Source organism: Molothrus aeneus, chromosome 3 (assembly GCF_037042795.1).
Source record: "Molothrus aeneus isolate 106 chromosome 3, BPBGC_Maene_1.0, whole genome shotgun sequence".
NCBI lineage: Eukaryota > Metazoa > Chordata > Aves > Passeriformes > Icteridae > Molothrus > Molothrus aeneus.
The window spans coordinates 87,000,427-87,015,405 of record NC_089648.1 but is presented as its reverse complement, the minus strand read 5'-3'; the positions used below and the strand labels follow the sequence as shown (position 1 = coordinate 87,015,405).

Genomic DNA, 14,979 nt, shown 5'->3' with positions numbered 1-14,979 from the left:
GAATAAACCTGCATTCTGTGGTGGTAAGCTTTAAAAAAATCTGTAGTGTCTGAGGCCTTGTTGCTGTTTTTTCAATCAAATCAAAATGGTATATAATCAAAGCTGGCTGCATTTGCAGAAAAGGAGCCACATGAAGCTGTGCACTGGCAATTAAGAGTGCAAGTGCTTTTCCTAAAGGAACACACAGTCAGTGCTTACATTCATCTCAGCATTAGCAGCCAGACACACAGTGCTTACAACAATCATTTTCATGGAGTTATCAAATTTTTCAACTGCAAACTCCAGTCCCTATGGATAGTAAATCACGGAAGCAATCCAAACAAAATCAGTGGAGGCGTGCTGCTAATGAAGTGTGTGCACAGATCCACACAAAGTCGTAGCCCTAAGTATTTATCAGAGAGAAACAGGTGCCAACCAGATGCCAAAAAAATAAATAATATGTCAGAAATTAATAGCAGTCAGTCTGTTGCTCCTGCAAGTGACAGGAGACAACCAAAATGAAAATAAAGGAACCCAAATAGAATCTTGTAAGAGCCCACAAACAACAAGGGCAACGCACAATCTAATTTATGTTATCTGATATTACTTCAGGCTTCCTAATGCTGAAAAAATACAAGGTTATCTGTAGACTCAAATAAAGAACCAACCATGGGACTGCAGAGCACTGCAAAGCTGTAAAAGGACAATTCTTGTTATCATGCCCAAAGCTCCTGCCAGGCTGGAGCACAGCCTGCGAGCTGCCTCACATGCCTGGAGTGCAGCGAGCAGGAGCGCCACAAACCCTGTAAACACTTCAGAAAATACAGGAGAACAAGAGGTCAACCAAAGAAGTGACACATTGCCTAGTGCTGTCGAGTGAGAAGACAACCATGTCACTGAAAGAGTAGCAGCAAAGGAGGATTGTCTGCAATGCTGGAGAGATATTAACCACAGAAATAATAATAGCAAAATAAATCAAGAAAAGAGCTGAAGCATTCTCACTTTAAGATATGATGCAAAGTATCACTCCCAGCTTTCTGAGTAGAAATATATCTCTTCTACTTATACAGCAGTTGCAGGATATAAAATCTTCTGTATACCTATTTACATCTATTTCTATAGATCAGCACAAAAACAATTGGTTAAGACTAAGTTACAAGTGCAGTCGAGTGCTTTATATGAAGTGCTGGAGTGAAAGGAGGGAAATCTTGTTAACAGTTCAGCAGGGCTCAGGTATGGAAATCAATGGCAAAACGTGTTTGTACAGAAGGAAAAGAGTTTTTTTTTCCCTACTATCAGCATCAACCCACATTGGTATGTGGAAAACTGTGCTGATGAAGCCAGCAAGAAAAATGCAACAAGGTTTTAGTATCCTTACTGAAATCTTTTATCCTGTAATATGTGAAATACATACAATATGTGAAAAAACACAACTAAATTTTTTCATGGAAGAGGCTTCTAAGTGTCTAGTGGGGAATTAACAGATGTTGGGAGAATCACTTTACGAATACAAAGGGTTGCTATGAACACATTAGCAGAGGGAGTTGCTGCTGTTGAGCCATAACTTAGAAGATGTTTACAGGTATTCTCCCAAGTAATCTGTGAATTCTACACAGTTATTTACCAAAAGTGTGAGGAAACTTAATAGTAGGTACAAATGATGGAATTATTACATTGACAAATAAAATAAAGCTAGTCACACATCAATTATTAAAAGATAAGCTTGCTGAAAATTCATCCAAACACATCCCCTATTTTTCATTCTCCATCACTATTCCCACATTTCTTGAACTTCTTTAATTCACACATATCTATTTAATTTTCACTCCCACCATCTTGTAGGCTTTTTTTACTTCATTTTTCAGAAGTAATTATCTTTCTTCCCTTTTCTTTCATTTCTCCCATTTCAGGGAGAATTACTTTTATTACTTTTTTTCCACCTTCTTTTAATAATTTTTAGGACTCCCTGCCTCTCCTGTCTTATTACCAGCTTCCCTCTCAAGTCTTGTCTAATGTGTGTATTACAACCATGTCTATGGTGTGCAGTACTAAAAAGGTTTGTGGTGCATGCCACATTTTGCCACAGCACCAGTGTGTGCAAAGAGCCCCCTAGATTCACCCCACTTCTTACTTCACCAGTACTTTTCCCTGCAGCACTGATTTTACTGACATAAGCAGCAAAGAGTAAAATGCTTTTGTTAAGTCCCATTGCTTCAGGAAACAATGAAGTGCTGAAGCTCCCCACCAAAACCAATTTAGCAACTCAAAATAGCACTTATGCTTCTCTCAGATTCAACTTTTCAACCCGTACTCCTCCTCCATTCAGTGCTCATCCCTCTATCCACACCTGTAAACTCACATGTGCCTAAATATGGGGATAAAGCATCCTTAGGTACCCAGGCTACCACTGCTGCTTATCCAGAGCTGTCACTGCCTTGGCTCAGCTCAACATCCACCTGGATGCTCATCTCACACCCAAATCCAGACTGGGGTTTATTACTCAGGTGCCACAGACCACATCTCCTGACAGGCAGCAGCAGTGCTCAGGAGAATCCACATTACAAAAGCCAGCACCAGAGGCGTTCCTGACAGGGGAGTGTTGCTGCTCAGCTGGAGGAGGACAGGCAGGGATGACACACCACAATAACAGCCAAAAATGTGAAATTAGGAGGTGATAACATAATAAAAAAAATTTTGAAAAGTAACTGGTTGGTGCAAATAAACTTCACTGAGATATAATTCATTGACCTGTGTCTATTTTAAAAGTCAAAAAATGTCTTTCAATTTCTTGTGTGGGTTAACAGTCCCAAACAGCTTGAGTATTTGCCATTCCACATAATACCCAGCCAGTCACTTCAGTGGAATTCTAAATAACTGATTTCAGCACACAGCTAATAGACATAAATGTACTTTCTGATTATTTTTCTGTCAGATATGTTCGTTCCTCTGAAATGAAAGTAACAGCACAGAAAACATTTTAAACTAATTATATCATTATGGTTTTAAAACTTCATTAAAACTGCTTTAAAACATGCCTCATTTTCTAGCACAAAAATATTTTAAATTATGGAAATAACTTTCTGTTCATGAAATCTACATATTTTTAATTACACACATTAAATTAGAGAACTATTTGTTGAATTCAAGAATATAACAGTTTGAGATGTTTATTTATGCATCAGATGGGAAGAAATAAGTTGGTCGTAGTCTTCTGAAGATTGCTTCAAGATCACTTGAATTCGTGCCTTTTCTACATATTGAATAGCAGCTTAAAGCAAACATCTTAACTAGAAAGACATTTACAAAGAACTCATATGAAGAATTTAGTATATAAGGGTTCTGCAGATAAGTAGTCATTGGCAACTCCTAACCTTGAGCTAAAAGGCCCTGATGTAGATGATTCATGGGTGAAATTGCAACATACATCATAGAAAATCACAATATTAGTAATGCTAATGATGATGCAAATATCATTAATATTTATGCAATGATTTCAATTCTCCACGGGTTTCCAAAACAATCATTTGGAATTCAAATATTATCTGATTCCTTTTATGTTCACTAAGCCGCAGTACTAAAATCCCTCTCACAATTTCCTCCACTTCCCAGATAAAAAAAAAGAATATTTGGCTGGGATACTTCCCAGAATGGCCTGATTCTCTCAGAGCAGGCACAGTCACACTCTGAACAAGTTCTGGTCTTTTCTTTTGAGAGGAAAAGCTGGTGCACTGAACTCAGAAACACCCAATAATGCTAAAAATACCTTTGCATTCTGCTTCAAAAGTGAAAGCTGGTTTTACAAAACAGCTTATCAACTCCCTTCACACTTTATGCTGCAAATTCTGTCCCACACCTGCAAATACAAAAACATTGCTCTTCATTGTTTGGCATTTGTTCTACTGCAGGGCAGTGTTTCAGACATGCTACAGATCATCATCACTTTACATAAAATGCAGTCTATTTGCAAGACATAGACATGTAAGTAACAACAGATTTACTTGAAAGTCATCATCTGCTCACTCACACATTGATTGAAAGTGGCTATCTGGTTTTATATAAACAAATTTATTTTATATATAATATATTTTATCTCCATGACTAGCCCTCTAAATTATTTACATGTGATGAAAATTTGATAAATTCTTGGACTACACATGTAAGCTGCTGGATATCATTTAGAATTGTACCCTCTCACTGACATCAAAAAGAGGGTAGCTACAATATAAGACAATCACAAAGGAAGACAAACAACTATCAAACCAAATCACTGCCACCCTGAGACAGCTCAGTGAGATAACTACTGTAACTATTTATGTTTTATACAAAAGCCATTCTTTCAAATAGAATTCTATTCTTGGACCAAATTGTTCTTGCTTAAGAAATCTGAAAGAGGGCAACTATCTCCTGCATTAATGAAGGAACATCTAAACCTGTAAGATCTTGCATGAGAAATAGTAATCAAATAGAACAAAAGAACATTAATTAGAAAATTCTAATATACCATTTCATAGACAAATAATGTTTTACAGGAAATCTACTATACACAGTAAATATAACAGTATATAAGTACTTATGTTCTTAACAGAGTTTCCTATCAAGAAACTCCAACATAGGAACACCAAAGAGATTCCTTCAGAATACTGGGGTCAACATTTCAAATAAGATCTGAATTTTGAGGAATCTGTAATATTGCTACACCAGAGGATATTCTGAAAATCAACATGTGTCAAAGCATATCCTACTTCTGCAAAGCCCAATCTCAATCTCACACCCCTCCCAAGACATACACTGCCCAGAGCATCATGAAAATTATTTCCATACTTTTACATGACACTCACATCTGCAGTACTTGAGCACTTCATAGAGGCAGTGCTCCTGGAAGTCATGCAGTCTGACCATTAACACTTCTTAAAAATTACTAATATCAACAATTTAGCTGATTTTAAGAAAATAAACTGGTTTAACTTGTTCCTAGTAATTTGGAGAGTGTTACCCACACACTTGCTGCCAGGGGATAATTTCTGAGAGCACTTTGCAGTATGCAGAACCATTTTCTGGACACATCCCTGTGATTGTCATGTGGAAGGGTGAAAATTACAGCTTTCCCTTTCTTTGGACATCTCAACCATTTGACTTAGATTTTCTACATATGTCAAGAAGCACATTCTGAAAAAGTCAAAAAAATATTCAATTGGAAACAGAAGGATGAAATATTAGGTTTTATTTTACCACATTTTACTTACAATACCACTGAGGGTAACTACTCTCTTTCAGATCCCATTGTATCCTGATGTAGCTGGTCATGGTGATTCCTAAGCAAAATCACCACCGGAGAACAAAGAAATAGCCTGTAATCCTGTTATTGACATTGTTTTTTATCATAACACTTATGAATAAAACAAAGCAAATAAAACAAAGTGAAAATTCAATTTGCCCTGATAATCCTATTTCCCAAACTTTAAAGTGCTCTGGAGCCTCTGAAAACCCCAGGCAATCCATCACACGATGCAGCACTGTTTCACCACAAGTCATTGGCAAGGCTGGAGGTGCACAGCCCTGACTTCTTCTTCTAAGACTTAGAAACTGGGAAGGAGCTGAAAACCATTACATGAATCATTTATCATTATAATCCTTCAGCACATACACTTTATTTCTCAGAAAAAGACACTGTAAACTAGAATATATTGTTATTAAGAATAAAATGAAATTTAAAAAAGGAAATCTTTCTTGTTAGATTTGGCTACTTCTCTCAAAAAAAAAAAAAAAACAAAACAAAAAACAAAAAACCCCAAGAAACTGACATTTTCTTTGGATTTTTTAAAATATGTAAATATCAGAGTCAATTCACCTAAAGACTGTTAATAAGATTGCTATAAGGAAAGCTGATGTATTTTTAACTGAGATCTGTTCCATCACATTAGTGAAAAAATGATCTATTAAAGAACAGTAGAGAGTAGAGAGAAAGACAAATCATGCCCTTTCCTCTGCTGGAATTTCAAATACAGATACTTTGTATTTTGCTTTTGTTGTCTCAGACTGAAAGAACTGAGTTTTGGCTCAGGAGCTTTGCTAAGAATTACTCTTTGATTATCACTTAACTCAGTTGAGATTTTGGGTTTGATCTGGATGTATTTCAAAGTGTATTTACTAAAAAGGCTATTAAACTATTTAATTCTTGCTTGAGGCTGAAAAATCTAATGATGTTTTTCAAACATTCTTTTTATCATCACCAACAGGTGTATTTTCAAGGAGTAAAATGGTGATAAATGTACTGTCAGTAACATTTTATGAGATGCATGGAGTTTCTATAAAAACAATTTTAAATCTATTCAACAGGGGAACAATTTTTGATGGCTCTTCCCTGAATCTTCAGTTTTAAATGTTTAAAGCAAATCCTGTTGGTTCATTTCACATCATTTAAAAACATAACATTTATAAAACACTATAATTTTCCCATGTTTGGTTTCCAAATTTTCTTCAAGAACAAGAAACATGATACAGCAAAGAGAGAATGGCAATGATTCACTTTTTGTCTCATAGAGAAAAATGTTAAATTGCTTTAGGGATTTCTGTCAGTTCTGGCGTATGAATACATTCATTTGTGTACAATTCAAGATAGGAAAAGTTTCAACCAGTTACTTTCTACTTTTGAGAACCCTGAACAAATTAAAAGTGGTTGAGCAAAATTAATTTTTCACCAACATTTAGCAAATTTGCTTTTGTTCCTTTTCCTCAAGAATGGATCTTTGTTACCAGAAAGGTACTAATATAGCAAAATTTCCATCGGAAATTATTTTGCAATATGTACTACAGATCACCATCCATTCTATCCAAAAAGGTAACAGTTAACTTTAAAAAATGAAGTATTAAATGGAGAAAGGTTTCCTTCATCAATCTAGCATCTGCAGGACGTTCATGTTCAATCAAGAGTTGAAGCTCTGCTCCCTTGGCACAGAGAACTTCGGGGTTAGGGTAGGGCTTCCCTCTAAAGGAGCAGCAACAGGAAGGAAAGGTTTAGGGTGGTCCTAGAAACTAAGGACCAGCAGGCATTGCTCCATTTTCCATCCTGTCAGGAAATGGCAGGGACTCACCAGTGCCTCATCATCCGTCTGGGGCACAAACTCATTCCACACATAGCTTGTGTTTCTTCAGCCTGCCTTTGCTAACCTCACTGCAGCAGACCACATGCTTAAAAAGTGAAATACAGGCTATGCTACTCCAGCTTCTCCTCATCCAGTGGAATCTTCCTCTCAAGGAGAGATGAAATAAGCAACCATCACTCGAGGGAGGCTTGATGCCTCACTTAATGTGACTGGAGAAGCAGGCCATACTGAGGTAGGGAAGCACTTTCCTGGATAAACATCCTTGTTCTGGTTTCTGGAGATAAGCAAACACGGCACAGCACAAGTGCTGGGATGAGGTCTAGAAGCAGGAATGGGCTGCCATCAAAAGGCCAACCCAGCAGAGGGGGAGCAAGACCACCAAAGACCCCCAATGTCCTCCAACCTGTTTCCAGAAGGATCTAGAAGAATGAACTGCATATGGCAACTCATTTGAACAGAAAGTGAGACACTTAGCTCCAGAACAGGCAAAAAGTACCAATAAAAACATAACCCCACAAAACCTAGGCACACATGTGATCCAGGACCCCGGGCACCCCATCAGCAGGATTGATGCTAGAGCCAGGACTGGTGATCTTTCTTTCTTCTTTCTCCCTCTCTTTATTCTCTCCCTCCTCTTTCACCCTACTCCTTACTCAAAATCCACTGCAGTGTGTTTATATCATAAGGGACTAACACTCCAGTTGCCCTGCCATGTGTATAATTTACTAATAAAACTTTGCAAATTTTTGCAGCCCCTCTGACTTTTGTCGTTCCTTTTTGACCACGGGCACCTGTGAATCCTGGGTGCCCCTTCCCCTTGAGGAGCAATGTGGGACACCACATGCATGCTGTCCTCCAAGCCCAGCTTCATTAACATCTGCCTTCTTTATCCCTTTCATTAACCACTCCTCTCTCTTTATTCTGTACATTGTCAAGTAGTTTTTCCTGGTTTCAGCTGGGATACAGGTCTTAGTAATACACTGATGTTTCAGTTTTTCCTAACTAGTGTTTACTCTAAATCAAGAACTTTTCAGTTTCCCTTGCTTTGCCAGGGAGCAGGTACACGAGAGCTGACCATGATATGGCTCAAAGCTATGAGCCATATCATGGAACACCATGCCCAGTACATGAACTGGGAGGAGCTGGTCAGGTACAGGCTGGGCATCGGTCAGCAGGTCATGAGCAATTGTATTGTGCATAAAAGCTTTGTTATCTTTTATTCCTCTCTATTTCTCTGTTTCATTATTGTCATTATAATTACCATTATTGTTGCATTTTGTTTCAATTACTAAACTTGTTAAACAGATAAAACTTATTAAACAGATAAAAACTGGTTTTATATCAACCCACAAGTTTTACGGGTTTTTTATTCTCCTCCACAACGTGGGGTGGGAAAGGGGAAGGAGGGTGCAACTTAATTGGTTGTGGTGTGGTACTTAATTGCTGTCTGGGATTAAACCACAAAAATCTCTATTTTCAGGAATTCATACAAAAGCAAAAGATTTAATGTTGCCACTCTATTATTGAGTGCTTTCAGAATTCAAAGAACAGTGAATTGAAAACATTAGGCTTAAAATGTTGGAATAAGGATGCCTTCATGACAACTACAGTCTCATTGTGTATCCATACTAAATGTGTGAGGAGATTTGCAGATGGGAAAAGCTATAAGCATGTTTCATGACAAATGCCGTAGTGTAGTTCAAAATTAAATTAAAGAAGTGTTTGGAAGGGACCTCCAAAAATCATCCACTCCAGCATATGGATTCAACTTCAGACTACTGCCAAAGCAAGGCCATGATTTCATATGGTTAAGTCCTGAAAACTTCCCAGAGTGGATAGTCCAAAAATTCCCTGGTTGTTCCAGTGCTGCACTATACTTCTAATGAAGGAGCTTTTCCTAGAATTCATTCTGAATTTCAGTGTGAGCAGCAGCAGTGAACATCTTCACAAGTATCACTCATAACTCAGACATTCCTGAGGAATATCTTTAGAAAAAATTGGTTTTTTCTAAATAACAGTCTCCATAGCCAAACTTATTTCTGGAAATGGTTTCTCACTCATTATAACTCTCAGGTTATACCTGAGTAACACTCAGAGAAGTCTCAAAAAAATACCACAGAAAAAAATTTAACTGATTTCTAGAGAGTTTCATGTCTAGAACTGTTTCCCAGAACTGCTTTAATTAATCAACATGGGCTGTCTCTCCATACTAACACTCTGAGGCATTTTCTATGAGGCATTTTCTTGATGCCTCACCCAAAATTCTATCACTTGAATTGCCCTGCATGACTTTGTGGCAGCAACTGATGCAACTGTTACAGGGGCACCGGGGTTCCTATCTTTCCTCACCCCAAACATTAAAATAGGCAATTGCTACTTGCTCATGAAAAGCCTCTTTTACCACAACATTCAAGACCCTACAGGAATCTGCTGCACTCCTCTCCTGAACCCCTGTGTGATATTGTATGGTATTGTTTCACATAACCTCCAACCAAAAATGCACTGATGACACCTTCCCCAGATAGCTCTTTTCCCACTGATACAACCAAAGCCTGCCTCAAATGCTCCAGCAGTGCCTCTGTAAGACTGGCATCAGCCTAAAGAAAAGGCAGCTTCTGCCTCATGGCATTTATGCTCCCGTGACAGGATTAGAAAGAAGGGCAGACCAAGATTCGGTGCTTCCCAATTTCTTTTGTCCTGTTTAATGTCACATCAACAGTGCTAAAAATATGCTGCTACGTGCAGGCTCCAATTTATTCCCTCCTCCTCCTCCTCCTGGGTGATTGCTTGCTGAAGTAATCCATGCCTCCACACAGGCAGGAATGCAGCTCTAGGTATGCAAGAGGAAATGCTGCTCTGGCTAGAGCTCTGCCTTGGTCACTTTCCTACACCTGTACAGCAAGATGCAATTGCCACCATGTTGAGATCTTATTGCTGTAGCAACTGCAAAGCCTCAGTCCTGATCTACAAAGCTCTGGGTTATTTGAAAGTTGCCCTTCTGAAGCAACCCTCTTTGCCAGAGCTGCTGTAATTCAGGACAAAGTAGCACAAAATATCTTAAGTGTGTCAACTCACCCACCACATTTTCAGCTACACCACAAAATCTCCCAGAGGAGGTCACACACACCCTCCACAGCATGAACTAAAACCTTCCTCTTAGATAAAAAAGAATAAATTAAATATATACTCATATAAAGCCTTCTCTGACTTTTCTGTTTATTTAATTTTATGTCATGAAATGAGCATGGTACTCGAACTTCAGCACCGAATTATCAAACTACTCTTTGTTCCTCAGCCACAGAGATTTCTGCTGTGCCAAAGAAGATCCCATTGTCCAGGTGGGACAAACACTTGCTCTTCCCTCAGCTCCTCCTTCCTCCTTGTGGCAACCCACAGAGCCTTAGCACACCTCTGGCCACAGCACACACCCGCCTGCTGCACACCCAGGGAGTGTGCCAGAGACTGCCCATGGAGGGGGCCCTGCTCCTGGAAAAGAAGCGACCCCAGCAGCCCAGGAGCAGTGCTGCCATCCCTGACCCCAGCAGCCCAGCAGCAGTGCTGCCATCCCTGACCCCAGCAGCCCAGGAGCAGGGCTGCCATCCCTGACCCCAGCAGCAGTGCTGCCATCCCTGACCCCAGCAGCCCAGCAGCAGTGCTGCCATCCCTGACCCCAGCAGCAGTGCTGCCATCCCTGACCCCAGCAGCCCAGGAGCAGTGCTGCCATCCCTGACCCCAGCCCTCATGGCACTGGGGGTGACCTGGCAGAAGGGTTTTTTTCCATGGAGGCACGGCTGTACCCAGTGCTTCCTGCCCTGCCAATCCCACCAGCCTCCACCCAGCTCCCTTATCTGCTGCTTTTCAAACAACCCTTCCCATCTCATACTCGCTTCTCACCTGGTTTACACATCGTTAAATCAACAACAAAACCTGCAAGCAGGACCTGCCATCACCTCATTAATCATCATCCTCATTCTGCCTGGGCTCCCTGAGGTGGCACACTTCAGGAAACAGGCTGCCTTCTTCAAGGAATCTCTACTTCCCACACTTGCCATGGAGAAGGCCTGATATTGACAGGACTTCTGATGCTGCTACCAGAGTAAGAAGATGAACCATTGCTTCACTTGGGCGGGCTTGATCCAAATTGCCCTGCTCTGTAAAGCTGTATCCACAGTTAGTGAAAAGCAAAGCTAATTCTCTGAATGAAGTCCTGCAACTCTATCATTCAAAACCTAGCCTTTTAAGGAGTGCATGGCATCCTTTCTGATTCACATATCCATTTGGTTGATCTATTTTCTCTATAGAACTGTTCTTTATTGCTACTCCATGTAAGAACAAAGTAAAGAAAAACCTTAAAATCCAAACTAAAGTACAAAGATTAAATGTTCCCCATTAAATATACCAATGTAAACATTATTTTAAATGCAATAGTTTATGTGCTGTTTTTCATGGGGAGAGAACAGGACAAAAAGGAAAGAGACAAGTGTGAAATATAATTAAAATAAATTCAAATAAGGCAATATGCATTAAGGGATGAGGACTTTAGAATGAAAACAGACTATTTTGAGGTGAGCCATTTTTTCAGTAGGAAAACTTTGGAATTATTGGGTCCTTCTGAGCTATCAAAGCTCTGAAAAGGGCACGTATGCCCATCTACTTAGTCCAATCTATTTTATAGTGAGTCATTCTATTTTCCCTTCACAAAATGGGCCCTCCATTATCTTCCATTCTCACAGTCAGCTCTACACAAAGACTCTCTTCAGGATTCTGGCTGCCAAGTCTTCCTCCAGGAAGCAAGGACAAGAATTCTTTAACAATAAATTTCACAAATATTACATGAAATAGCCTGTGGTAGAGAATATTATAGTATTTACCTCATGCACAATAAGCAGTGAATGTAAAGGTACAATACAACTTCATAAAACTGTCTGTGATGCTGTCTTCTATGTTAGACTCTGAGCATGAACTGGTCTCTGATTGACTGACATGCTACAATCAGGATGACAGACTTTGTTCTTTTGAAAATCGCTAGAAAATATTTGTAACAAGGCATACAAACCCAAGATTGCTTTTACATATATAAATACATATAGGGCATAGAACTACAACATTACAGAAATAACAGATGTGGTGGGATAGCTCACATGGCTATAGTGCTGCAAGGGACACAGGCTTTTCAGAAAGGCAGGGAAAAGAAGACAATCTCTGTGTGAAGCAACAGCTAAAACGTGGAGAACATTTGTACAGGCTGAACAACAGGGCTGGGTGAGTGCATGTGGGTCAGGATCAGAGGAGAGGTCAGTGGGACTGGGCTACAGACAGTATGGAAGGGGTGAGGAAGTGGAGAGTGCTCCTCACAACAACTCAAGGAAGTATCTGGACTGCACACCCTGTTTGTTTGGGTTTTTTCACATGAGACTTAAGCTTTTGTGACACCCGCAGAGAACAAAGTGGCATGGCACAAGCAATGCAGACAATTTCTGCAGGGCATCAAGGACTGCTTCTTGATGCAGGCACAGGATGGGCCGAGCAGTGTCATACCCAGCTGGATCTGTTATTTACAAACAAAGAAGAAGTGGCTGTGGATGTTTACACTCAGTGGCAGGCTGGGCTGTAGTGACTGTGAAATAGTGAGGCCTAAGACCGTGTGGGGAACCGAGGAAGACGAGTACCAAAACACACACGCTGGCTTTAGGAAAACTGACTTCAGCCTATCCAGGAGATGGTAAGTGGGATACTGTAGAAGGAAGCTTGGAAACACAGGGAATTTGGGAAAGCTATCATGTCCTTGAAAGCAACCTCTTACACATGCAAGGCTATTCATGATTCAGGAATACAAGCAGACTTACCAGGACACCAGTGTGGCAAAACTGAAAATTTACAACTGAGGTGAAGTGCAAAAAGGCAGCACAGGAGGTGGAAGCAGAGCATGAAACAGTGTGTGTATTTGCTCTACTGAAGTTAAATATATGAACAGACATCCACAACAGCATGTACAAATAGTATCTGTACCACAGATTGACACTGCTCCAGTGCAGTCAATTGACCTGACTAGCATGTAACTAAGAGTAAAGGGCAGAATCAGTAAAAATCCTGGAGATGCAAAACTAGGGAAAAAATGTGGGGGCAAAGGGAAATCAATCTAGCAAACAGAAAGAAAGGCATTAAGACTAAACAGGCAGAGGCAGTTTGAGGTGGGATGTAGAGGAGGCTGGGGCTCAGCTGGAAGGGGTCAGCGAAGAAGGGGCTGGGACGAAAGCAGAGGCATTCCCCCACTGTCAACAGAGTGCTGTGAAACCCCCTGAGCCAAGGCAGCTCTATCCCCTCACTGAGCACCCACAGGAGCGTGACCTGCCACTGCTCAGGGACACTCTCAGCTCAACGTGTTGGGAGGATTTAGTTTGGAAATTACTGAACAGTGTGTGACCTGACATGGGCGTTAGCATGGCTCCCAGCAGCGGGGGCCCTGCTTGCTCCAGTTTGCTCTTCTTAAAATTAGTAAATGATGCACACAAAGAAGGTCAACAGCAGATCATTAGTGTTCCAAATGAAGCACTCTGCATTCTGGAAAAGCCTTACTTAAGGTTGGCTGCTCAATTCTTTGTGCATGAGGATATGGTCTGCAATTAGATAACCATACAGGCTGATTACATTGCTATGCATTTTCTCTTTGCATGAGCTAGAACAAAATGTCAAAGGTTTCCTCCAAAACGTTCCTTAAAGATCAAGTGGATTTTATACTTGTTTTTAATTTTGATGTTTTCCTTATGTTTTATATATCAACCACAAATTGAAAATTAGGTCACTGTCTAAAGAATTAATTCATTGATTAATGAGAAAATGAACAATTAAAACAATAAATAATATTCCCATTAGAATTTAAGCAATGAAGCTTTAGCAATGCTCTTTAAGATACTACTCTTTAGATAAATCGTGTTTTTTTAAAGAAAAGGTACTATAAGACCAGGTCATTACTTTCAGTTTTAGTGCTTTCCTTATTTCCTGCCTTATTTCTTTATTTCCTAATGCACTTGCCTTGGTGAAGTGGTATTGAAAACTGTTAACTAATACACAAGCTTGCCAAAACTAATTTAACTGAGGCTGGCAGAGGCCAACATTGTGATTAAACAGGAGTAAAAGTTGGCCCACTAAGAAACCAAATCAATGCAATACCACCATTTAAGTGCTAAAAAATTCAGTGCTAATTTGTTTCTTAGCAAGAGTGATGACCACTTTTCTTCACAGCTTTGCAAAGCCAAGAATAAACTACCCTTTTTGTGACATCAAGGAAAAAACTCATTAATGCAAGGCAAATTACAAATTGCATTGCAAGCCTCAGCTAATTAGGAATAAGCTGTGTTTTGACTGTTTTCACTTTCTCTTAATAATTTGTTTTGGTCACACCTTTTTTTCAGTAAGCTTCAGATTCATTCCAGATACAAATAATTTCTTCTGCCATTTACCGATCTAAAGTTATGGAACATTATGTGCAAGGATATAGTCCCTTAAGAAAAATACAAGAAAATCAATGATATTAGCTATCAGTTTGGGTTATGATAACAAAGTTTAACCAGATTTCAGTTTTGGCATTTCACATGCACACAAAATGAATTCACAAATTTACATAATTTCCACAGAAATGCACTGTCATAATTAATTTAATATACATGAATGAAGTTTTAATCTTCAAGGTCAGTGGTTAAAGGAAGCCAGGAAATACTCCTATAAAGTACTATGGATCATTTATTTTCCTGCTTATTTTTTAAAATAAGCAGAAAAATAAATAATCCATAGTACTTAAAAAATTTAAAAATCAACATTTCTCAGTATATCTTACCATTTGCTTTTCCTCTAAAGCTTCTCTTCCTGAGGCTTTGCTTTCATGTTTTCCTAACTCCAT

General features: G+C 39.4%; 1 protein-coding gene across 1 annotated transcript in view; it reads right to left on the bottom strand.

Moving 5' to 3' along the window:
* Positions 1–14,979, bottom strand: part of MLIP (muscular LMNA interacting protein) — a 103,928-nt gene extending 88,949 nt beyond the window's left edge. The window contains exon 1 of the mRNA XM_066545878.1: positions 14,917–14,979. Within this exon, the coding sequence (XP_066401975.1) occupies positions 14,917–14,979 (63 nt within the window). The remainder of the gene's footprint in view (positions 1–14,916) is intronic.